This window comes from Cavia porcellus, unplaced genomic scaffold (assembly GCF_034190915.1).
Source record: "Cavia porcellus strain 051 isolate PalLab524CR breed Dunkin Hartley unplaced genomic scaffold, mCavPor4.1 scaffold_5, whole genome shotgun sequence".
Lineage (NCBI taxonomy): Eukaryota > Metazoa > Chordata > Mammalia > Rodentia > Caviidae > Cavia > Cavia porcellus.
In genome coordinates this window covers 52,856,468-52,882,249 of record NW_026947488.1, presented here as the reverse complement: position 1 = coordinate 52,882,249, position 25,782 = coordinate 52,856,468, and the positions used below count along the sequence as shown (strand labels likewise).

The 25,782-nt window shown below is 51.3% G+C and overlaps 1 protein-coding gene across 3 annotated transcripts in view; it reads right to left on the bottom strand.

Annotated features, from left to right (window-relative positions):
• The window catches only part of Bsn (bassoon presynaptic cytomatrix protein), a 122,563-nt gene that overhangs the window by 12,140 nt on the left and 84,641 nt on the right, over nucleotides 1–25,782 (bottom strand). For all 3 annotated transcript variants that reach the window (XM_063248859.1, XM_063248860.1, XM_063248861.1), the window contains 3 exons: nucleotides 17,839–18,717; nucleotides 8,642–9,130; nucleotides 1,609–8,268 (listed from right to left, as the gene is read on the bottom strand). In XM_063248859.1, the coding sequence (XP_063104929.1) occupies nucleotides 1,609–8,268; nucleotides 8,642–9,130; nucleotides 17,839–18,717 (8,028 nt within the window). The remainder of the gene's footprint in view (nucleotides 1–1,608; nucleotides 8,269–8,641; nucleotides 9,131–17,838; nucleotides 18,718–25,782) is intronic.

The window sequence follows — 25,782 nt, the reverse complement described above, 5'->3', positions numbered from 1 at the left end:
TAGAAGCCCATAGAGGCTGGTGGCAGTGGAAGACCTGAACAGGGAAGTACCATGGAGTAGCTCACCAGATCCTTAGAGGATCATAGGAAAAGGCATGTGCTGGTGTTGCAGGTGGAGTCCCTTTCTGCTCCCTGCCCCACTCCTCTCTAGCGTGCCTTGCTCCTCAGCTACCTGCCCACTCTACTCCTGTAGTGGCCTTGGACTAACCTCTGCCACACCCTCTTGGCACCCCTTTGTCAGCCATCTGATGAACCCGGAGCAGGCTTTTCTGGAACCCGGAGCAGGCCTCTCTCCAGCAGCATGGCTTCCTGCTCAAGGTTTCCTAGTGGTGCCCTCCACTGCACCCTCTTACCTGGCATGGCTGCTGTCTTAAGGCCCACACTACTGGATAGATCTTCCCATTACCTGTCAGCTCCTATTCCCCCAATTTGGACCACCTAAATTGGATGACACCAAGATTCTTATTTCTGAACTCACTAAGTAAATTTTACCTTATGTCATAAACTAATAGTGTGCTCACCAGTCTTAGAACAAATGTGGGCCTTTAGCAGAATAAATTCAGCTTTTAAAACTCCTCATTCTGTTGTCTTTTCTTATTTTGGCCATATACCATGAGGGCCTATCATAGCCCAGGCTCACATGTGAGGCACGGGGCCTGTATGCCTGCCTCTCTGCCAAGCCCTCCCTGCCAGTCCTGACTCCTGATGCCATCCCTACACCTGATGCTCTTCATTCCCCACCCTCACAAACCCCATCTTGGGGTCTTTTTTCTTCTCTGAATCAAAAGCAGAAAATGGGTATAGTTCTTGATGCCTTTGGCTCCTCCTTTCTCTCCCTATTCCTTCAGCCCACTAGCCCACACTGTACCCCAGAAACTCTAAGACACCCATCTCATCCTGTCTTACCTGCCTTAAACTTCCAGAGTATTCCAGGGCATTTTAGAAAAGCCTGGAGCTCAAAGTCCTTGGCATTAAGCCCTCATAATCCCATCCTCCTCTATCACCACAGCCCATGGCCAGGCTACCTCTCACAGTCCAGCATGCCACTAGTCACACACTAGGAGCCTTTGTCTAGGGAAGTGTGAACAGAGTTACTGGGGGCAGGGAGCATGGTGAGGCAGACAACACACCGAAGTCCCCTGGGATGGGCCTCAAGTTCTAGGTAGTGGGGACAGCATGGGTGGGGCTGGTGAGTGGGGATCAGCTCTGTCACAGCCATGGTCCTCATTTCTCAGGAAATAGACACCCACAAACAAACAAGGTCTGGAGTGAAAGGTACCCAGATAGGAGTTGAAAACTGAGGGAGAGGCAGTGGGGCTAGACTGTACTGATAGTGAGAAGACAGGCTGGGAGAAGGGAGGTTTCTTGTGAGGTGTCTAGATGGATGATGGAAGCCCATGTATGTGTGTCTTTGCCCAGGCCGTCCTTGCCAGGTGGAGGGTTCTGTCAGATGTGCATTGAGGTCTATTGCTCCACTCCTTCCCCTGGGTCTCTGGAACCAGAGTAATGGAATTCCATTCCCACCCCAGGAAAAAAACCCTCCCTCTAAGGGGCCCTCAGGCTAGGCAGAGACCCCTGTCCCACCCTGTACCAGCCCCTGTGCCCATACCTGGCTACCCAGTCCCCCCTGGTGCTGGTAGAGGGAGAATCTCTCTTTGGCAGACTCCTCGGCGGTGGGACTGAGGGGCTTAGGGTCAGATAAGGACCGCTGCAGGGTCTTCATGGGCCGAGGCAGCGTCTGCTGGCGAAGGGCGCTGTCAGTTGTAAAGTGCTTCTGGGGGCTCACGTGAGCCTTGTTCAGCCTCTCACTGGAAGCAAAGGAGGTGTCCAGGAGCCGATGTGGGGACAGGGGTGAGACTGGTGAGTAGAGGACCTGGGGGGACTTGGGAGGCTGGCGACTTACAAGCTGGGAGAGCGACTCCAAGGGCAGGTGGGCCTGGTACCCAATCTCCAGAGGATCTGGCTTCTTTTTTTCAAATCTTCCTAGGGGTCCTGGGGTGACAATCTGAATGCCAGGCAGGTAGGGACTGATGGCAGTTGGACCTACAAGCTGTGGCCCAGCCATACCCTGGACCTGCCCATCCGGCTCTGTCTGGCAGGCCAGGCTCTCCCCATGCCCAGTTTTCTCTGGTGCCGATATGTACCTGACAATTTCTACCTTGGGATCAGTGGCAGCTGTGATGTGGATGGCTGGAGAGACTCTGGGTAGCTGGTCGGGCTCGGTCTGCACGGAGCAGTCACTGATTGTTTGGATACCTACACTGCTCATGGCTCTAGCAGTGCTGGCGGCAGTGGACGATGAGGCAGTGGCATCATGCTTGCTATCAGAGCCTGAGTCAGAGTGCCGGGAAAGACGAGACCTGCGGCGGCGCACTGGCTGTTCCCACTCGGCATTGTCCTCATCATCGGTCTGCACGCTGCAGTCAGTGCTCCGCCGTGTCCTGCGACGGCGAGTAAGGAGATATCGGCCCTCGCCATCCTCATCATCTGTCTGCACGCTGCTGTCTGCAATCCTCCTGACCACACAGGGCTCAGGTGCAGACTCTGGCTCACAGGCATCCCTCAGGCGGGGCATGGAGTGCCGCTTCTTGATGCCACTGCGGCCTGCCTCCCACGGCTCCTCAGTCTGCAGTGACATGTCCGAGGCAGAGCTGGGGAGGCTCCGGTGAAGCATGGGCTCACGGGACTGCCCAGGCCCCTCAGGCCCTGCCACAGCAAGGAAAGCAGTGTGGGTAAGTGGTGGCCAGTACTGGCCATTCTGGGCCAGCTCAGAGGCAGCTGGGGGAGGCCCTCGGCCAGGGGCCTCACAGGCCACAGGAAAGGGGGCCTTCTGCCGCTGCTTCTGTTCCTCTAGCTGCTGCTGTAGTTGCTGCTGTAGCTGCTGGATCTGCTCCAGCTGCAGACGCTGCTGTGCTAGCTGCTCCCGCTGCAGGGCAAACTGAGCCTGGCGTTCCTCCTGCTGCTGCTGCAGCACATGGTGCTTGATGGTCTGCAACTCCTGCAATTCCCGCTGCACCAGCAACTGCTCTTCCTCACGGTGCCTCTGGAGCTCCACCCTCTCCCGCTCTAGCTCCTCTTGCAGCCGCATCTGTCGAAGCTTCTCCAGTTCAACCCTCTCTCTCTCTAGCTGTAGAAGCTGCTCCTGTTGCTTCCGCTGCCGCTCTTCCTGAGAAGCTTCCTCCTTCTCATGGCCAGGCCGGCCAAGGACCACACTGCCACCTCCAGCAGCAGCACCATCTCCTGGTGGCTTCTGGCCAGGAAGTGGGGCAGAAGCTGCAGCTGCCACAGACTCCTTGACAACAGCAGGGGGAGCTGTGGATTGAGGTTCTTCTCGGGCAGCCCCAGCAGGCAGCTCTGGCCTGGCTGGGGGGCCTGACCCTGGAGCCTTGGCAGCAGGTTTCCCCAGATAAACTGGCCCCTCAGCAGGCGGGACACTTGAAGAAATGGGGAATCTACTTGGTGCAGGATATCGGTACAGCCCTGCAGGCCCAAGAGGTACCCGGGGGGCAATCATGGGTACTCGTGTGAGGCTGGTGAGTGGCACAGCTGTGGCTCCACCAGACACATAAGGCCTGTATATGCCACTACGTACCATGGGCCGCAGTACTGAGGCAGGTTGGGTAGTGATGGGCAGGGTTGCAGCAATTGGAGTGTTGATAGTTGAGTAGATCATACCATCAGCTGCACGCACAGTAGCTGTGGATGGCAGCAACTGTCTGACTGCTGTTCCCTGGCTTGCTACAGGGGCATACTGGGCCAGGTTCCTGGGGCTTGGATGACCCTCAGGGAAAGTAGGATTACCAAGGAGTCCAGGTCTGAGGGGATCCAGACCCTGTGGAGCACTGAGCCCAGGCCCATGCTGGGGCTGGTACTGTACAAGGTCAGGGCCAGTGCCACCACTGGCATGCCGCCCGCCATATTGGTCCATGGAGTTGAGTGCAGCACACATGCGACTGATCTCACGGGCTGTGGTGGCACTGTACTGAGCAAGGCTAGCTTCTTGGAAGCCACCTGCCTCTCCCCGTGGCCCAAACCTATGGTCTGAGTAGATGTTCGACACTGAGCTGTAGCGCCGCATGGGAAGTGGATGAATCAAAAGGTCTGTGGGATGGCGCAGGTCTGTGAATGAGCCATACTGCAAGCCTTGCCCTAGGTAGCGACCATCTGCAAAGCCCAGGCTGTAGGAGTGCTTCAGGGAGCTGAGGTCCATGGCCGAGTCTCGTCTAGGGCCCTGAAAGAGGTGCCCAAGCCTGTGGGCCTGGTAGTTGACCCCAACCTCAGCCAAATTGGTGTCAGACATGGAGGAGTACAGCCTACCAGGGAGGCCTTGTGGGTAGGGCCTCTGCTCTTCATGAGGTCTAGGCCCCACTATTCCTTGTGGGTAGGTGGGAGGCTCAGAGGTCTCGGGGTCCCGAGAACTGTATAAGGGGCCACTGCTTTGGCCAGGTAGGGCAGTATCTGCCATGCTCTTCGCAGGTGCACTGGGGGTAGGATGAAAGGTACCAGTGCAGCTACTGCCAAAGGGGAATTTGTAGACCATGTCACAGCATGCCAGCTGGCTCTCAGGTCTCATCCCAGTGAGGTCCAGGGCACTTGCTGGCTCTTCTGGGAGCAGTGTGGTCACAGTGCCTGCTGTGCCTTCACCCATCTGCACCACCACAGCATGTGGCTTCCTGGCACTTGGCAGAGCATGTGCCCGCAGCTCTGCAGGAATGGCCCGGTGGGGTTCGGCACTAGGCTCTGACACTGGCCCTGGCTTGAGGCTAATACTCTGGGTGGTTCCCATCTGAGTGATTAACACATCCCTTCTGGCCAAAGGTGCTACCTGGTTGGGAAGATTGTACCTGGCAAACTTGGCCTCCCTGGGCCTTCCCCGGGACCCACTTCTGTATGGGGCTGTCTGGACAGCCTGTTCTACTTGTTTGACCTGTGCCAGGCACACTGGACTACCTGAACCCTGGCCAAAGTCAAGTCGGCTCTGGAAGGGGTCTCCATACACCATAGGCTGCTTCTGCTGAGCCATGAGCACAGAGGAGGCCATGGTAATGCTTACAGTAGTGGCAGTTCCCAGAAAGGCATGGGTCTGCTCCTGGGCATTGAGGTTGATAACCAAAGGCTGCACAGCAGTTGACTGGCGTCCTGGGACAGGATCTAAGGCAAGGCCATACTTCCTTGCTTCCACAGCAAGAGAGGTCAGATCCATACCCTGGTCAGTAAGGATGATAGGTGTGGGTTTGACAGCTGTACGGAGGTCTACCACTGCACTGCCAGGGGGCCTCGGCCCTGGCTCAACTCTAGATGTTCCAGGGACAGAGGAGATCCGACATAGGGAGATGTTTTCAGCAGGGAGGGTGCCCCAGCTATATAGTGCCAGGGGACCTTCTACACCAGCACTGGGAGCTCGTGGGAAGTCAGGTGGCTCTGAGGGAAGCTGAGACACACTTGGGGGCATTGTCTGGCTGTAGCTACGGGGGGTGGGCTGGCTGTCAGTAGGTGAGCATAGTGGGGAGGTGGAAGCGCTGGCATGTACCACCCCAGTCTGGCTGGAGGCATCTGATGCCAGTGTGATGACCATAAAAGGAGCCTCGTGAGAGGTCTGCTGCCACACCAGGTGAGGTGTGCTGGGTCTGTGTGGTGTCTGAGTGCCCTGGGCTACCATAGAGGTAGAGGTGGGGGTACCAGGGCTCCAAGGCATGTCTAAGGAAGGGGTTGGGCTTGGCGTCTGTGTAGAGAACTCTACTGTGGCTCTTGGGCCCAGCTTCGCTGTAGAGAATGTGGGGCTCTCTGAGGGGGAAGATGGGGAGAGGGGTGGGCTAGAGCCTGTAAAGTAGGAATATCCCCGGGAAACATGGGGAGGGCCAGCCTCACCATCAGTCCTACTCAGGGCTTTCTCTCTGGCAGCCCTGCTGCCTGCAGCAGGGCCACTGGAGGCCTTGGGAAGCTCCTCAGTTTGGGACCCATAGTTTGCAGTGGATGGGCTCTGTCCATAGCTATAGGTTGTGGAAGACAGTGAAGGAGTACTCTCAGAGGCAGCTGGGATGGTTGGAGTCATATACCCTCGTGGCAGGCTGGCTGGACAAGGAGCTACAGCTGTGATGGCTGGGGTTCCAGGGCCCTGGGAGAAGGATGTGCCTACCTCCTTGGAGCCTGAGCTGGGAAAGGCAGGGCTGCTGTGTAGCTTGAGGGGGTCCTGAGGCTCCTTTGCAAAATGCTGAGTGACACGGACATCAGGAATAACTCGCCCTCCACTACTATCAGAGGAGGTGGAAGTGGTGAAAGACACAGGGGCAGCAAGCTGGGTAGGACTAGTGCCAGGGGTAAGGGGGCCACCATTTTGCTTCATTGGGTCCATATATGCACTGTCAGCATTCAGAAACTGCTTCTCTGGCTTCTTGTCCTCAGGAAAGGCCACATCCTGGGAGGAGGCCTGCTGCATGCGGGCTATGCTCTGTGATGTCTGAAGGATCTCCTGATACACAGCTGTTCCCAGGCTGGCTGCTGTGCCCTCTGGGACAGGCTGAGCTGTCTTGCCATAGTCATGATCTGGGGCCTTTTGGTATTCAAAGGATCCCTGACTGCGGGGGTCGGTGGGCTGAGAGGGGCCACCATGGGGCCCGTGGCCCCCTCCCACCTGGCTCTGCTGCCTCTGGAGCAGTTCAGCTTTTCTCATCATCTCCTCATAGGCCTCCTCTGCACTCTTGAGGGGTCGTCCAGAGCTGGGAGGGGTGGAGCTGCCCAAGGGCATCTCCGTGGGAGAGTAAAGGGACATGAAGGTGGGCAGGTTGTACTCACTCCCTGACTTGTACAGACGGCTGGGGCCACTATCCAGGGCCTCAGCCTCTGAGTCAAGGGAGGGTGAAGGTGAGTACTCTGAGCATGAGGAGCGGTGGAGCTCCTCCATCTCAGCTGCCTGCCTCAGCTCCTCTGTGGGGGATGCATCCTCGATGGGTGACAGATTACTGGGTGGTGTCTTGGAGCGCTCACGGCGCCGCTGGGCCCGCAGCTCTTCCTTGTCGCGCCGGGTTTTGCGGGCTGTGCTTCGGATCCGTTGCTGCTCCACCTCACGCATCTTCTCTTGCTCACGCAGCAGCTCTTCTTCTTCCCTCAACTCCTCCTCCTCCGAGGAGTCTTCAATGGTGGGCAGCAGGGGCCCATGAGAGCGGTGCCGGGCCTTGCGTTGTTGCTTTGCTTCTTCTAGTCGCTGCCTGCGGCTAGGGCTGCTGTCACTGTCCTCCTCCAGCGAGGACAGGGAGGTGGGAGAAGTGCCTGAGGTGTAGCTGGGTGTGGAGGCAGGCAGTGTGGAGGAGTGCTCCCCACGGGAGCGGTCCTCAGGTGAGCCTGTCAGGCTCTCCATCTCTAGCTCGGGCTCCCGGTCTAGACTGGCATCAGGGCCTTGGCCCAGATCTAGTTCATGGCTGTAGCTGCCTGAACTGTTGAGCTCAATTGTCTTGAAGCGGCGCAGTCCGCCTTGAAGCACACCGCCGCCACTGTCGGTAGATTCTGTAGGCCCCCCCTCTGTGAGAAGTTCCTCATAGCCTGTGGTGGCATTGTGGGGTAGACGCCTCTTGGGCAGCGCCGCTGGCTCTTGACCAGACTCGGGTCTGGGCCTGGTGCCACTGCTACCCTTCTGGGTGCCATGCTTGGCCAGGCCATGCCCTGAGGCAGCAGTGTCATCCTCCTCCAGGTTGTCCTCCTCAGCACTCATCTCTAGGATTTGTTGTCGCATAAACTCCTCATCTGTCAGCTCTGCTGCCCGCAGTGGGGGCTGGGGTGGAAGTGGTGACAGGCCACCTTCACTGCTATCTTCCACATAGTCATGCCTCAGCTGGCTGCCAAAGTCATCTGAGGACTCAGCTGTGTCCCGCTGCTCTTGCTGGTGCCCCCACTCCAGAGAGTCTTCATCTTCCTCCAGGATATCTTCCAGCTCCTCATCAGAGTCGAAGGCCTCAGGCATGATGGACAAGGAGTGGGGCCGCTGCTTCTGCTCCTCACTGGTAATTCTGCAGGGTAGTTTGCTCCACTCTGCACTGGGGGCCACAGCCTGTGCCTCCAGCAAAGGTTGCATGCTGCTCCCCACCTTGTGGAGCTCTGAGGGGCTGGGTGGGCATGGCCCTGTCACCCCTGCGCTGTCCAGCTGCTCCACCTCCTGCTGCACAACACCAGTAATCTCACTCTGGGAGCTGGAGATGCCATCAGAGGAATAGCCTGTGTCACTGAGGCTCTGTGGGCTCCGAGACAGGTCCTGAGAGTAAGACTTGCCCATTGGCTCCTGCAGCAGGGTGAGAAGCAGACACTGATTTGCAATCTCTGTGTTAATCCTAGGACCCTGGGGAAAAGCTTCTCTATCTCCAAAGGCTTAGAGCCTACCTCCCCTTCTCTGGCCTTGAATAACTCACAGGTCCTATGGCTAGCCCCAAGCAGCCCAAGATTATCAAAGAAAGTTTCCTAGATCAAAGGGTGCCAAAACCCAGCACAGCACCCAACAAAGTGTCAGGTGTGAGACTAGTCTCCACCTCAGGCTCTCTAGGCTTTCATTTGGCTTTCCTCTGGGACCTACATCCTTAGACTCCCAGGTAGGCAAGCCCTTCCCATGCCTGTGCCATTTTGAAAGTCAAAGTCCCTAGGAAGTCAATGGGACTGACCTCTGCCTCCCCACTCTTGGAGGCTTCTGGGACAGCCTTGACAGCAGGGCTGGCACGTTCAATTTTCTTCATTCCACTTTTCACTTTAGGAGTCCCAGGAGGCAGGGTTGTCTCTGGAGGTGGCTTTGGTATGGGCTCAGCTTTAGCAGGCACTCCTGTCTTCCTTTCCTGGGCACTGATTGGGGTCTTGCCAGATTCAGAAGCCTTAAAAGGCTTGGCCTGGGGGCTGGCCTTGGTGGACAGGGGGCTGGCCTTGGTGGGCTGAGGGCTGGCCTTGGTGGGCTGAGGGCTGGCCTTGGCAGGCAAGGGGCCTGATGGCTGACCCAGCCCCTGTGTTCCTTTCGACTTCAGAGGGGCTGATCCAGCTGCACGATGAGGAACCCCTATAGGGGGCTGCTGTGAGGTGGGCAGTGGCAGGGGGCTCTGCTCTCCCAGGCTGCCCTCCAGCAATCTCTTAGTTTGGCAGTTCAGACAGAGCCAGTCTGTTTTCTGTAAGGAAATAAGAGGGAGGTTGATGAGAATCACAAAGACAGTGGAATTCTCAGATATTTCCATGACTAGTTCTGTACCCTTAGGGTAGAGAAGGTTTTTCAAAGCATGACACCAAAGGCATAAGGAGAAAAAGATTGAAAGATGTATTACCTCAAATGATAAACTTCCCTATGCTTAAGATGAACATATACAAACTGCAAATGACAAGCCAAAAAGAAGGCTCTTTTTCTAAACCAGTAGAAAGCTTTTCACTAAGCTGGAAAAGGAAAACTGGATGAGGAGAAGCCACAGCAGTGCAAGGAGAAATTGGGGTCCCAACTTCAGGAAGCAGACCATCCCTCAAAGGGTGGTATGGAGCTCAGAAGTTGGGAGCCCCTTCAGAATAGGAGTAGCAGCCAGGCATGGAGATGCTGCCCTTCCTTTGCTTGCTAGCTTTCAGGTCTGACATCTGTTTGTCCTTCCCCAAGCAAGGGCTGTGCTGGGCAAGGGCACATGCCTGGGGCCTGGGGAAGATGTCTGGGAAAGGCCCTACTTGGAGTGAGGACTGAGCAATCCTCCCTGCTCATAGTTCCAGCCCAAGTCATCTTGTCTAATAACGACAAAGAGCATTGGACAGAAGCATTCTTAGCTCTCAGGGCTCTGGACTGTGCAGGGCCAGCATCAATTCTTAGCTGTTAGTCCCCAGTCAAAAGGTAAGCTCACTGTTTCAGGCCCAGGGCTGAGGGCTCAAAACACAGTCATGACCAAGACAGACAGGAACCAGTACCCAGCCTCCTTGGGCCTATAGTCCTGAACAGGTCTTTACAAGTATGACACAGGTACTAATGGTAAAGCTCTCAGAACATCAGAGGCCACAACTAAGAAGTCCCAGAGAGCTAACTCCTAACTGGCACATTCAATTTTCCAGAGAGCTGCAGAGGGATGGGTTTGGGCACCGGTGGGCCCTGAGAGGATGATTCCTGAAGTAGGTCTGAGGCTGATGAGGGCCTAGCACCCTCCTCCAGGGTCAGAATTTGAGGCCTTCCCCTGTTGGGGAATGAAGTTTACAGTACAGCCCAGAACAAGGACGCTAATACCTGCATCTGTTCTTGCCCCTCAGGTACAGAAGCTTGGCTTTTCTTAATTTGGCTGCTCACCCTAAGTGCCTAGACACTCAGGCTTGCACCAGCAGCTTTGACACCAGGATGGTGATTATAAGAACCACAGGGTCATACAGCCAGTATAGAGAAAGGGTTAGCTCCTGACCTGGTCACCAAACAGGCCATTGGCCTCAATACACTTACTTCACATGCTGTCTCTGAGTCCAAGTCAGATCCTAGCCCATGTGGTAGTCTAGCGGACCCAGCCTTACCCAGGTTATGACACCTCATCTGTGTCAGGGTGGACCCCATGTCAAAAATTCTGCCCTGGTTGGCCTACCACAGAGCTTCATTTCACCCCTACCCTAGGCCATGGGAGAGGTCAGACTGGGCATGGAGTTGGACCTTGGTGTGAATTAAGGGATTGGCCTGGTCAATAGGCTTATTGTTCAGGGTGCAGACTGCTTCCTGAGGCTGAAGCACCTGCTCATCTCAGAGGACCCATTCCATGCACATGTCTCAGACAGAGAGATGGAGTAGTGGAGGAGGATCCTACAGAAAGCCTCCATTGGGGCTGGGGATATAACTCAGTGGCAAAGTGCCTGCCTGGCAAGTGCAAGGTTATGAGTTCACTCCTCGGTACCAGAAAAAAAGAAAGAAAAGAAGGAAGGAAGGAAGGAAGGAAGGAAGGAAGGAAGGAAGGAAAGAAGGAAGAAAGGAAGAAAGGAAGGAAGGAAGGAAAGAAGGAAGAAAGGAAGAAAGGAAGGAAGGAAGGGAGAAAGGAAGAAAGGAAGGAAGGAAGGAAGGAAGGAAGAAAGGAAGAAAGGAAGAGAAAGAAAGACAGCCAGCCTCCATTTACTTAGTTTGTTCCCTAAGAGGCACATCCCTAGCTCCACTCCAACTTTTTTGCACTTTATCTGATGCTCTGGTGTCCCCTACACGAATCCTTATGAAGCAGTAAGTACTGACTACAAGCTGATTCTTAGGCTTACTTGGCCTGGCAGGTTCCATCTCTGAGATGCTTGCAGAACACGGCACAGGATGAGACGCAGCCCTGAGATGGACATGGCATGGGAGAGCACAGGGTCTGGTTTTCAAATTCCACTCCGTTTGCCCCAGCATCACCCAAGGACACAATGGAAATTCCACTTTGTGCCAGAGGGCTGTGGATGGCAAAAAGATCCTAGGCAGAGGCAAGAGAGAGTTCTGGAAATAAACAGCCCCTTCCCTAATCCTGAGATTGGTATAAGGGGTTTAGGATCTAGGCCAGACATGGGACCCAAGCAATGCTGCCCGGACGCTGCCTGCCTTGGCACATATCCATCCTAGATTAGTAGGACCATCTGCTTTGGCTCACCTTTCTGGCTTGGCAAAATCTGACCCCATCATTGGCCTGTAGACCTTGCCCCAGAAGCAATGGTCTAAATCAATGATGGTGAACATTTTAGAGCTTTTAGTGATAAAAGCTGTTGTAGCATGAGTGCCCTGGGTTCACCATCACTGGTCTAACTAACACGATGGCACCTTGGGAGGGTGGTCCAATAAAGCAGGCAGATCCAATGCCAAGAGCTGGAGGCCAGCCCCTGCAGAGGCCTGCTTACTGGAGCCCCCAGGCATCCCTCAGCAGAGCATGTCACTTGTGGTCACACATTCCCTGGGGCCTTTGTTCCTCCATAGGTTTATTTCATGGAGGCAGCCAAGTTGTAGAAGGCCTGCCTGGTTGGCTCTTTTGCTCCAGGCTCTGCTGTTGTAGGCGTGAAAAAGGAGGGCAGCAGGAAGAGGCATATGAAGTAAGAGCTAAAAATAAACACTGACCTGCCTCCTAGGCCCTTCCCCAGTTTCTGAGAATGGGAAGAGAAGGGTATGAGGCATTGGGGCAGGTAGAGGCAAAGCCAGGAGAGCCAGCCCAGGCTCAGAGCCTCTGGGGAATGGGACAGGTGGAGGGCAGACCAGGACAAGTTTCCATGCCTGGGGACTAGAACAGTTACTGGGTCCCAATGCCTTTATTTGCTCTACCCTCATCCTCCCCTATCCCAACATACTCCCACCTCTGCCCTTTGTTCTTCTACTCAATTCTGCATTCTCCATTCTTTCTCCCAAATCCTCCTTCACTGAGTTTCAGTCAGCCTCAGCCCTGGGGGAACTGCTGCTTCCAACCCCTTGATTTTGTCCCTTTGGCAAGTGGACAGAGAATGAGCAATGAGGAAACTTTGATAGCCACTTCTGCCTTGCCACCCTCTGACCCGTCCTTTCTGGACATAGGAAGGTTGGAAATGTAGGCCTGCATGCATGGATGGAGCTCAGTAGCTCAGGGTATCCGTGGTGTTGTTTTGTTTTACATTTGTTTTTTTGGTAGTGGGGATTACCTTTGCATTGAGCTGTATCCCTAGTGCCTCCCCCTGCCTTTTTTTTTAGACAGGGTCTCACTAAGTCACTAAATTGCCTAGGGTAGGTTTCAACTTGAAGTCCTTCTGCTTTAGCCTCCCAGAGTGCTGGGATAATAGGCTGTGGGGGCAGGCAGGATACCACGGTTTAGGGTGAGAAAGGGCAAATGAGTTTACTGAGAGAGATGATATGGTGCCCTACAGATGAGTGAGACCTGCTGCCTTCTGGAACCAGCAGCTGATGATGCCTGTGAGTCTGCCACTATCTTAATGAGCCTGTAGTCCACACATTCTCTTTATTTGTCAAACTGAGGTGTGTACCAGTCTGGTTATAGTGACACCATTCTGGGTTATACCCCATGGGGCTCACACTCAGCCCCACTACCCCAAAAGGGGACAAGGAATAAGAATCCCTGAGGAAAGAATTCCAGAGGTAAAGATTAGACACCATCAGTACTGTTCTTTTGACTGTGACATGGACCTATGCCCTATGTCCATGTCTCAGGTCTTCCTTCTTGTGCTTTTGCCTGCCATAGAGGAACCCTTCCTGGTGTCTCCAGCATGTGTCCCTGTGGCTGGTCTGGGCTCTTCTCAGGCCCCAGATCTATATGTGGTCATTCCCAGTGTAATGTCCTGCATAGACCAAGCGCTTGTACTGACCAAAGTACCCATTCATGCCCGGAGTGAGGGGCTTGTAGGGGCTCTTTCTTCCCTTTATGGAAACTCCTGTATAGGACACTTTGGTTCTAATCTGGATGAAGCACAAGTATATGAGGCACAGCATCTCTGCTACCTCTCGCAGAAACCCATTAAGAGTATTACTGTCCCACTCTTCATGGCAGGAGACAGGGCTCCCAAGGTCATTACCTCAACAGTAGCCTGAGGAACAGCAAGGGTTAGCTGGACCTCATACCTGGTGCCCCCACTGTGGCATCTGCCCATAGCTCGGCCCAGTCCCACACATCCCAGGTGTCAGGCCCTTTGCTCAGGAAGATTGGACTTCTTGAGGAGACAGCTAGAATTTTGGCAATGATAATAAATGAAAAGCTGTAACAGTTCTACTTCCACCAATTTCCTCACACACTCTATTTTGAAATGAAAGTTCATGAAAAATTAATTCAAGGTAGCTTCATCTTTCAAAAAAATATGTAGGTTAAAAAATTGGAATTAACAACTCTTAATTATGAAAAAAAAACTCACTCAGAAGCACTATTTTTTTTTTCAGAGAAGTTTTAAAGGTGAAAGAAAGTCTAATTTATGGCTTCTTCTATCAGACACCCTAGACTTGAAGGAAACAGGCTTTTATGGCTCAGAAATGTGAAAAATTCCCAACAGGCTAGCCCGCCTGTGGCTCTGGCCTTAGGCAGGTCTCAGCAGGTTACACAGGCATGTAGGAATGCTGTGAGAGGCCTAGCTTGCATTCAGACAGTGCCTCACACAGTGAAAAGACACAGCAGTCACTCAGAGCCTAGCAGGCTAGCCTTGACCAAGCAAGATTGGTAGACCAACCCCTAGGACCTGGAGAAGGACCCAATAGCTCTGTCACCCTACTCCCAAGAATGAGATTATCAGTACCTGGAGAAAAAAGAGAAGTCACTACCCAAGAACATACAAAATAGGTTACAGAGAAGATGCAACTATGCAAAACACCAAGTGGCTATTCACTTAAGTAAGATTAAAAACAGACCATGGCACACCTGTTGAGGGCTTCTGCGAAGAAAAAGTAGAGATGCAGGCCTTTCCCACTGCTCTGTCACAAGACTTGGACAGGTGAAGCTGGTTAAGTGGCTATGGAAGAACAAGGGAGCAGTGCTAGGATTTTGGCCATGGGATGGAGAGGAGAAGTGAGATTCTGTGACAGGGAGACAGTGCTAGCAGGGGATGGTCTATGGAATGGACGCTAAGGTGAGAGGAGGAGTTGAGCATAGCACTAGGTGAGCTTCTGGTTTGTATCTCTGGTAGTGGATAATGATGGGGTCTCCTAGGTGGGACCCACAGAAAGGTGCATCATGGCTGCCTGTCCATACTTCCCCAGAGCAATGACAAGCCCTCAGCAATAACAGCATCGTCAGGAAGAGCTATGAGAGAAAGGGTCATGGGTGCTGTGTCCTCCTTTGACTGCCATTAGGAGCAGCAGGCAGGGAAGCAAAGGGTCTGAGCTGGGAGAAGGGAGAATCAGGACACTCACCAGCTTTGCTTTCAGGCCCACAGAGCTCACCAGATCCAGTAGAAGCAAGGATAGCCCTGGCCATGGATGCAGCAGCGGAAACAAAAGGACATTGTGGGAAGCTGAAGAAAGGGTAATGCTGTCAGTGGCAAGGCAGCTTTGGGGCCCAAGAAAGCCAGAGCCAAGCAGTGAATGAAAAGCTTAGATTGGAACCAAGATACCTCATTTACAGTTAGCATATGACCGAAACATTTTTGCTTGAACTGATTCAGCACTTCCTGTGGCCTAGACTCAGGGCTGTCAAAAGGAGCCTTAGGAACATTTATGCTCCTGGAAGCAGATCTACAGTACCTCTATAGACAGTTTTTCTTCCCTTTTATGCACATCCACTTAAGGAAAAAATGTAGACTGAGAGGTCTCCTGGGCACAAGGGGGTCCTTCAGACCAGGATAGGTCAGGAATCCACTAGGGCTGAGTCCCTCAATCTCAATAGGTGCCTCCCAGTCAGCAGTGAGATTGTACCTGGAAGTATCTGGACAAGGTACCCAGCGGGTGCTTCCCTGGCCCTCTGGTGACTTCTTGGTTACCTTCCTTTTCTTGGTTACCTTCCCTGGCCCTCTGGTGACTTCTTGGCTACCTTCCTTTTTCTGCCAACCAGAAATGCTATCCTCCAGGAAGCCATTGGGTCTAAAGCCTGGGAAGGTGGCAATGTTGGGCCTGGATGGCTACATGCTATCGTGTGAGGAGATTACTCATCTTGCTCAGGACTGTCCCTTCCTAGATGCTCTAGATGCTGGAAAGTTTGGCCTATAGTGACCAAATTCATCTCTCCAGTCATACTGAGTAGCTCCTGTGGGACCCCTACAGAGGCCTGGCCCAACAAGGGGGCATAGGGTCCATACAACCCTACGCTCTCCTTCCTTGTTCTATCCTGGGTCAGCACGGGATTGTTTTTCCACCCCCTGACCTATCATCAGCCATGTATGGCTCAGCCAAGTCCAAAGAGCTTAGGTTATACTGATATACAGAACGGCCATCTCCTGATACATTACATATACACCTGCAAGATAAACCAATCACAGGCCCTGAGGGAACACAGTTGGCTATGTCACAGGCAGCCATGGTGAGGTCATGGCTGTCCATGGACAACAGAGAGTGGGTAATGGGGTTGGGGCAGGAGCAGAAGCAGCTTCTAGGCCAATGGTCTAGTAGATCTACAGTACCTCTATAGAGATCCCTTCCTGGACCTCAGCATGGTCTGGGAAGTTTATATTTGTAATCCCATAGAAAAGTTATTGGTAGGCTGGACATGGTGATGTACACCTGTAATCCCAGAACTCGAGAGGCTGAGGCAGGAGGATTGCTGCACGCTCGAGGCCAGCCTGAACTGCAATGAACTTCAGTCTCAAAAAAAAAAAAAAAAAAAAAGAAAGAAAGAAAGAAAAAAGAAAAGAGAAGAAACTAAAGTTACTGGAATTTTAGTGAGTTCATTCCAATGTACCACTTCCAGTGTAACTCATGGCAAGATTAAAGATACTAAGGCGTATTTATAATTATGGGAGCCAAAGGGTCCTAAGTCCAGTCACAATGAAGGTTCACTGGAACAAAGGCCTTGATCCAGGGCCCACCCCAGATTTTATTAACTCATGAAGAAGGGAGTTCTTTCTTTCTTTTTGTATATCTTTCTTTCTTCTTTTTTTTCTGGTACCTGGAATCGAACTCACAACCTTGTGCTTGCCAGGTGGACACTGTGCTGCTGAGCTATATCCCCAGCCCCTGAAAGGAGTGGTTTGTGAGAATGGTGGGAAATACATGAGTCCTGCAAGTAGGAGGCCCTGAAAGCACCTCTGCAATACACAGAATATGCAGAAAGACCAAACTACATAACACAATTGAAGTAGCATTTAAAATTTTGGGGGCAGGTGCTTCCACTCTGATGTGTAAACTTTCCTGCCCTGGGAAGTCATAGCCTCTCATCTCAAGGCTCAAACCCAGTTGACAGCCCTGGAACCATGGCTCTTCATCCTGCCTACCGAGCTCAATCATGTTTTGAGTTATAGAGCAGGGAAACAGACTATCACCCATCTTCAAAGATTACACAGCAGCACCTCAGCTAGCCCTATTTATATTGCTTAGAGCCAACTGAAGGAGAAGGAAATGGACTAGCCAGCTCTGTGCTCAGTCTCTCCTTATCAGTACAAGGAGACAGGGCCATATTTAGCCAAGGTAGAGAAAACTGTTTTTGTTCAGTGAGAGTCATCCAGGTGGTCTGCCATATACCCCCACCTATCCAGGTCTTCCAAGCTGGACTCCAAGTTTTGCAAGAACACTAGGCCTCTTTCTACCTTCTACCTGGTTCTACCACAGTGCCCAATACCCTTCCTTGGAGCAGAGACTCAGATCAGCCCTGGCCCCAGCTTTAAACTTTCCTATAGGTAAGAAGAATATCTCTGCTCATCCTTGTAAGCAGACCTTATGAGAGCCTAGGCCCAGTCAAGTCAGGATAAAACATGTGGACTGTGGGTTTGATAAGTAGATAGCCACATCTATGACCTCAGGAGAGAAACTTGAGTATGGATACCAGTTGGCTGGATAGTGGCCTGGGCAGAGGGTCCGTCTCACTGTGAGAAAGCTTCCAGCCCCACCCTGGACCTGGAACACAGTCTTTTGTCCCATGGCCCTTCAACTTCTTACCCTGGTGAGAGTCAGATTGAGGGCCAAATGGGACTTCAGGGTCTTCCTGTCTGAGCAAAGGAAGTAGCATTTTTCAACAGGGCCATCCATGCTCACGGTGGCTGGAAATGAGGAGGCCAGCTCAGAGCCTCTCAAGTCTGAGACAACTCTCAGAGTTCTGATCAGCCAATCAGAGGTAGCAGGCACCATTTCCCTCCAACCCTGTGCCAATCAGTTTCCTGAGTGGAAGGACAGGAGCAAAGACAGGAAAAGGATCACAATCCCTTGCAACATCAGCTAGGAGGGAAAGCCCCACAGCTGCTTCCTGGCTCCATGCCCCCTTACCCTAGGCCCTGACCCTTCTCCAAGATCAACAGACCATGCGTGATCCAGCTTTCTTACCTCAACCAGGTGGGGTGTTGGGTTGAAGCCACACAGGTTGCACACCTGGAGCTTGCAGGTAGTGCATGTATTATAGTTGGCAGGGCCTTTGCTGCCCATGTTGAGCTCAGCTTGGCACAGTGGGCAGGTGGCCTTCTCCTTCGGCATGGTCTTTGGCTTGGCTGCAGTCTTGGGTGCTGCTTGATGTTCTACTTTGCCATGCTTTGGACTGGTTGTTTCCCCAGTCTTTGCCTGGGTTCCAGGCCTGGATCCAGGTGCCATTCTAGCTCCAGGCTCAGTTTTGGCTCCAGGTGCTGGCCCAGGCCCTGAGCTTGGAGGTTTTGGGCCAGTCTCCTTGCTGGCATCACTGAAGACAATCTTGGGGGGCCCCTTGCTGGGGGAAGGCTGGCCCTGAGAGTCAGCTTCGGGCTGCACAGACATGAGGGTACTTGCTTGGGTCAGCAATGATGCGCCAAGGCCAAAGAGCTTCCCAGTGAGACCCTCCTGGGTCTGCTCACTGGCACCAAGCCCAGAGGGCATTGTGGTGGCACTTTTTGCTGGGGTCTCTCCTACAGGTGGCCTGTGCTCAGCTGTGGAAGGCTTGGTGGGGAAAGAGGGCTGAGGAGACACCTTCTCCACCTCTGGAAGGGCAGATGCTTGGGCAGGCCCCAGCACTGAGGTGGCTCTGAATGTCTCTGCCTGGCGGGAGCCCAGCTGTGGAGCCCCAGGGCCCCGAGACTGCTCTTGCTCTGGCTTCCCCAGGGGCTGTTTGGCTGGGGAGTGAGCAGGAGACAGAGCTGGGGAGTGCAGCTGCTGCTGGCTCTTTGAGCGAGGTGCAGTGGTCATGTCCATTCCCAGAGCCCTCTGCATCTGACAGTTGAGACAGAGCCACTCCTTTACCTGGGAAAAGAAGCAACACAGTCAGCCCATGGATCAGATAACTGTTGCCCAGGGCCTAGGTCAGTGGAGGCCCCATGGCAACAGGGCAAGCTCCTAGAACACACAGGGGTATCAAACCCCTACTCTAGTGTCGCTGGGCTGCCAGGGGGCAGAACTGATGGTAAATGGCACTTCCCTGCCCTCTAGTTGCCACCAGACACATGGGGCAAAGCAGAGGTAGCCCAACACCTCCAACTCTGCACCCACTCAACAGACCCTGCTTGCCAGACCCTTTTGTTCCTGAATCCTCTCTGCTGCCTAGCAGTTGTACCTCAGATCTGTGCATGACCCTCCATCTCCAAGTGGCATCTCACCAGTCCATGCTACCCTCCTCCGGCTGGGCAGTCCCTAAAGCCTCTAATTGGTCCATCTCCTCCACCTGCTGCCCCCTTTTGGCCATTTCCACTCAGTCAGAATGACCTCCAACAACACAAACAGAATGGAAAGCATGATCCTTGAGTAAGTAGTGCCTGGTATGCAACAGGCATTCAGTAAAAACTTGCAGAATGAAAAGACAGAGTGATAGCTAAGAGAGGAAGGCACAGGAAATTTTTAAAAACCCCATAATTTCTGTCCTTTAGGTGCTGAAAGTCTCACTGAGAAAATATGTAATGAAATATCTCAAGAGACAGTAATTTGATTTTTGTCTTGAGATAGAGTCTCCCTGTGGAGTTCAGGTTGGTTTGAGCTCATTTTGTAGTCTAGGCTGCTCTTGAACTTGCAACCATCCTCCTGCCTCAGCCTCCCCAGTCCTGGGATTGCAGGTGTGCACCACCACGCTGGCAGTCATGGGTTTTAAGTGATTGATATAAGTAGGATGCATACAACTTGCTTTTCTTAAGGAAGACAATTTTTTTTCATTGCTGCAGATCAAATCCAGGGCCTTGAGCATGCTAAGGCAAGCACTCTATCACTGAGGTACCCTCTAGCCCCAGGAAGAAAAAAATGGGGGTAATTACACCTCCAGGACAAAACAATAGTACTACGTTACTACTCACATGATAGAGGTATATGTGAGGTGATCAAAATAAATGGTGAATACTAAATTTTTAAAGGTATCATAATGAAAGACACCTTAATTCCCCTCATTTTTAAATACACTCACTCCATCATTCTACACAATGATTACATATTGCATGGGGAGTTGGTACATGCACATAACATATCTTAGTTCTTTTTTCTTTTTATCACATCACACCCACCCACCCAAACACACACACACACACTCCTTCCAACTCTTGGTCTCCTTTTCATTTGCAAAAGCTCCATCTTTATCATTTTCCCCTTTCCTTCCCTGAAATTTATCCCATCATTCCTGCCACTTTTTGAAGCAGTTCTGAAGTCTCCTCTAATGCCTTTACAAGATGTGATTAAGAATATGGTGAATGCTGGTGCTGAGAGTCATTCAACAGAAAATGCAGGTTTGTAAAATATTACAATGTACCCTTAGTCACCTTATTTGCTGGAAATGGTACCATGTAACTTCTGGGTCGTCCACGAAATCAAAATGACCATGAAAGATAAATGTTTTGAACTGATTCAGGATGTCAAGGGAGCCACAACAGTGTAACTAAAGACATGAAAGAGGACTTTCAGAACTGCTTCAGAAAGTGTCAAGAAAAATGGGATAAGTGTGTTTGAAGTGCAAGGCAGCATTTTGAGGTGAACTGATGGCAATATGTCTTCTACTGTAATCAAAAATTTTAAAGTAAACATTCACCATATTTTTGGATCAAACCTCATAGTTTCCTCTGCCATGAGCCTATACAGGGATGGAATATGACCTTACCATTAGAGTCAATCAGAACTCTGTTACATATATGGTAAGTGAATAATAGAAGAGGGGCTTTCTATTTAAGGGTTTAGTAGTTTTCTTTCCCAATGTGCAGAGATAGTAGGACTAAAACCAACAGAGTAGTGTCATGAAAAGAACAAAAGAGCAGCCCTGACTTTATTATTTCCTTGGATTTGAGTATGCCTTAAATCTACCTTAGATGTTCTACTCCATGAACCACTGGTATTTTTTTCCTAGGAAAACCCTACTTGAAAATTAGAGCATAGTACTTACAGTTTCAAATCCTGCTAAGTGGTTTCTCAATATGCTTTGAGAACTATTCACCACGGCCTCAGAGCTATCCAGCCTTCCTTCTCTCTGGCTTCTTTTTGCCACCTCTCCTTACCTGTCTCTCTCAACCACACTGAGCCTCCTGCTCCACCAGGGGCTCCCTGGAACTCATTCCTGCACCTGAGCCTTTGGGACTGCCAGCCTGATCCACTGGCCCAGCCTGCTGCATAGGTTTCAGGTCAAGGAACATCTTCCCATTAGAATCTGCTCTGTGGACACTCCAGGCACTCTCCACATCACCCAGTTTGTTTTCCTTTTCTTCAGAATGCTAATTTCATCCAAAAGTATCCACTAATCTGTTTCATGGGTATTTCCTACTCCCAAGCAGCCCTTGTGGACAGGTGTTAGCTAACCTGCACATACAGTATGTCCCAGGGCAGGCTCATCCCAGACAGGCTTGCTTGTGGGATTGAGCCAAACAGTCTAGCGATATGGGGCAAGACTCCTGCAAGGCCAAAGCCATCAGATTTGGTGCTTCAATGAGTTGAGGCTGGAGGTTAAGGTTTTCTCCTGTTTATGTAAGTGTATTCTAGGTAGGGAAGGTTTATTCCCTCAATGTTGGAGTTCTCAAGAGCAGGTCACTTCTTTTTTTTATTTTTATTTCAAAGGGGATAAAATTAAACACAACAAAACAGAACAAAATAGGGCATAAGAAAGCAATGTAAGAGATATAAATTTCAAAGCTAGATGACCTGAGATCTTCACTATATATCATATTGTCTCTTGTTTTCTTCCAAATAGTTGTCCATGTCTTCTCATACAGAGAATTTATACTAAACAACATAGTATAAAACTGATCCGAACAGAATGAGGAAGGCATTTTAGGTCTTCAAAATCAGACAATAGGGAAGCCACTAATGGCTGTCATAGGTATAGTCTCTCATTCTCTTTAAAATAGCTGTCCGTACTTTCATGTATATTGAAGTTCAACAAAACAAAACAGGCAGTGGGGAGGGGTTGCTTGGTTTCCCAGCGCTCCAGGTTCCAGCATGGCGCAAGTCTCAGTAATGTGGCTCCTGTCCTGGGCTGCCGAAGCTTGCCACACTTCTGCTTACTTTTACCTAATATAATTTTGCAGGTCATTTCTGCTTAGTTTTACCTAATATAATTTTTTGTGTATATTTTTGAGAGCTCAGGATTGAAGCCAAGGTCTCATGCATGCTAAGCACACACTCTGCTACTGAGCTATAACCCCTGCCTCTGCTCATGTGCTTTTTTTGGCGGGAGTACTGGGGATTGAACTCATGACCTTGTACTTACCCCCTCTGCTCATCTCCAGAGGGATGTGAGAGGGGATTAACCCACAGAAGAGAGGCTCAGTCTCTGGCCCAGGGTGGTAGCCATAAATTCAATTCCTGTGGTGGGTGCCAAGATCCTATTTCTGTAATGCACCTGTGGGCTGCAGTATGATTTGAGAGGAGACTTCCTGAGAAGGGGGCTCTGGAAGGAAGGGTTTTCAGTCTAGGAACTTCTATGATGATCCTTACCTAGGTTCTGGACAGAGCTAAACAAAGGTACATGCCAAAACTCCTCAATATACCAGCAGTGGCTTCCTTTCCCCACCTCCCATTACCCAGGCTACGTCACAGGCATCTCACCTAAAATAGAACCTCTTCAAAAAAATGGCTGAAACACCCTCAGTAGCTCATCTCTCAAATAGGTTCAGCTATTTCTATCTAGCCTCTTCCAGACAGTAGTGAGAAACCTTCCCTGAGCTTCTCCTGGGTTTTGGCCCAGGCATTCTGGGCCATGTCAGGCTTTCCAAGAAGGCCATGGTCTGAGGAGCTCTCTGGACCCAACGATGCCTCCTTCTCTTTGCCTCACTCAAAGTTCCTCTGGAGTTTGTTGGGAAATGTCCATCCTCAGCCCCTTCCTCCCAGGTTCCTGTCCCAGGATAGCAGTATGGAAAGAGAGAGTATTCAGGCTGAGTACAGACAGTCCTGTGGCATCCTGGCCTTAGAATCAGTAGCCTTGCTTAGCTGCACAGAGTAATGTTTCCATGGCAAGAGGCTCAGCAGATGAGGCCCTCCGTGGCTCCAGGTACTCTAAACTGGCTGTCCATTGTAAACAACAGGGACTCATCTAGTTTTTTGTTGTCTTTTTGTTTTGTTTTGTTTTTTTGCTTTTTGGTACTGGGTACTGAACTCATGACCATGCACTTGCCAGGCAGGTGCTATGCTGCTGAGCTACATCGTTGGCCTGGGACTGACCCATGTACAACATGAAACCTCTCTGAGGGCCCCACCATCCTGACCTGGCACTTGGTCAGATGTGCAGGCCTCATGCCTCATGCTCCAAGAGCCAGAGATGGAGCTGGTGGGTCTTCCCTGAGCCATCTGAAAAGAATGATTCTGTCAGACATTTTTTTTTTTTTTTTTTTTTTTTGTCTTTTACCTTTTCATCGGTACCAGGGATTGAACTCACGACTGCCTGCTTGCAAGGCAGGCGTTTATGCCGCTGAGCTAAATCGCCAGCCCCTGCCAGACACTTCTTGCCAGCAAGGAAGCGCATCATGCTATCTCACAGGGCTGGGGCGGGGGGACCTCCTTGGAGGCCCCTGCATCCTAGCCCAGGGAGACCTTGGTGATAGTAAGGATGGAAAGGCTCAAGATGGTGTACAGGGTCAAAAAGTGGTTTGGAAGGCAGTGACTATAGGAATGTGACTTTCTGATAGTGAGGAACATTCTACCAGGAACCTGGTAGGGGTTCAGAAAGACAGAACTCTGTTCATTGTGTGACTTGAAGAGCAGTGTCCCAGAGAAAAGTCTCCTAACTACTTCTTGCTCAAACTGTTCAAGGTGCAGAAGGGCAACTAGGAAGCCCATCAAGGATGCAGGTACTTGAGGACCAGGCTGGAGACTCTGTGAACCTTAAGTTGAATGTGCACCTGTAAGCGATCTGTGTCTTTGGTGGTTGCTCCCACATTCTCTGTAATGGGCTCTGAGGCAGGGAGAGGAGTAGAAGCAACTCTTAGAAAAGGTTTTACATCTTCTCTCCCCAGAGGGGCACCGGTGGGATGAGACTTGCTATCCTATGCCTCAGCTCCAAAAAGTGGGAGGCAGCCTTTGGGTCATAGATGGAAGCTCCTAGGCAGAACCTTTCTCATTGTCAGAAAGCTCCAAGATCCAGCATTAACAGATCCTCTTCCCACTCCCCTCCCCCATCCCTATCAGCAAAGAAGGAGGGCTGCAGACCAGCATCACTTAGCCTTCCTGCAGAGAGCAGCAGTTCACTAAGCTGCACCCTTTCCTACGAGAAGCATTCAGTATGTCAGATCACTCACCACTATTATGTTCAGTGCCACTTTCCTGCTTTCCATTTTGGTACAGTGGAAACATCAAAGAAATAGCTATAATGGAGCCAAATCAGAAGTTCTTGGGAGGGGCCCTTTGGGCCGTGTGAACCCTGCCTTTCCTGTCTGTGACTCACAACCAGATCTCAATTTAAGGGATACACCTGCCAGTGGCCATTGGACAAAGGTAGGCCCACTGGCCACTTCATCCAGGGTCTTCACTTGTCAGCTGGCAGGCTTCAAACTTAGGGAGCAGATACTACAAGGGGCCAGAAGACAAGGAACATTAGTCCAAAAGTAGACCAGCCAGTTGTGATCACAGGAGAGGGCTGCACCAAGCCAGGCCTCTGACAGAGGCCTTGGAAACCTGTCTTGCATCTGAGGCCAGGATTTAGAGTGGAGGCAGAACCTAAAGACTCCAGGAGGCCAGAAGCCTTTGTTTGCTGGAAGCTCCACATCCCCTTGCTGATCTCTGGGCATATCTACCTTTCCACCTCTCCATGTCCCTCATCTCCTTCCATATCTAGCTACTCCTCCCAGGCCTAGCTACTGTATCCTGCAACACACCCTGGGAACTACCAATCAATTCACCTATACCTTCCTGCCATACACTCCTCTGGATGCCCAGTCCCACCCTTTAGGAAAAGATGCACTGCTGGAACTGGGCTCAGCTTCTCTTTAAAATTCATGGGAGCCTGAGGGCTCCTCCTGTGGCCTCTCTATCCTGTTCCACCCTCCCAGCTTCTGCCGTCCTCCAAGCCCCTCTGCCCTGGCTTCCCCTCCTTAAAAGTCTGGCCTTTGCCTCTCAAGTTTCCACTGAACTGACTCTTAACAGTCCCTGCAGGTGACCCACAGCCAACTTAGGCTGTCTCATCCCATACTGCCTCATGTTTAAGATTTGTACATTTTATTATATGCAAATACTACCTAAAATAACCTGAAATAAATACTAAACTCTAGTTAATGATGTGCTGAAGCAGTCAGCAGGAAACAGACTAAAATTGGCAACTCTAAATTTCAATAAAAAGATAAGATAGATGGATAGAAGGACAGAAAGACCCATGAATATATGTAAAACCAAGAAAATGATAGGGTAGCTGTAAACATAGATTGTGAATTTGTAGGTATACCTTGTCCAATTCTTTCTTTTTTTTTTTTTTTTTTTTTGGTACCGGGGATCGAACTCATTACTTTGTGCTTGCCAGGCACTTCCTCCTTCTTCCTCTTGGGATTAGACCCAGGGCTTTTGTACTGAGCTACATCTAAGGCCTTTTTATTTTTTGAGTCAGGGTCTTGCTATCACCCAAGCCTGGCTCAAATTCACTATCCTCCTGCCTCAGCTCCTGAGTACTGGGATTATAGGTGTGCACCACCATACCAGGCCAGAAGGGTAGTTTTAAGTGCACATCTGACTTTCCCATTGCTACCTTCCAAAACCCATAAGATAGTACCCAGAGACCTCAGGAAGCCTAGAAGGATCTTGGTTCTGGTTTGTCCTCTGGTCTTGACTTATAGCACCCAGCTGTCCTAGACCTGGCTCTAAAGCCTCATGTTCCCGCTTTGGAGTCACAGAAACTCATGCCCACTTCCTCCTATTCCTTCTCAGCCT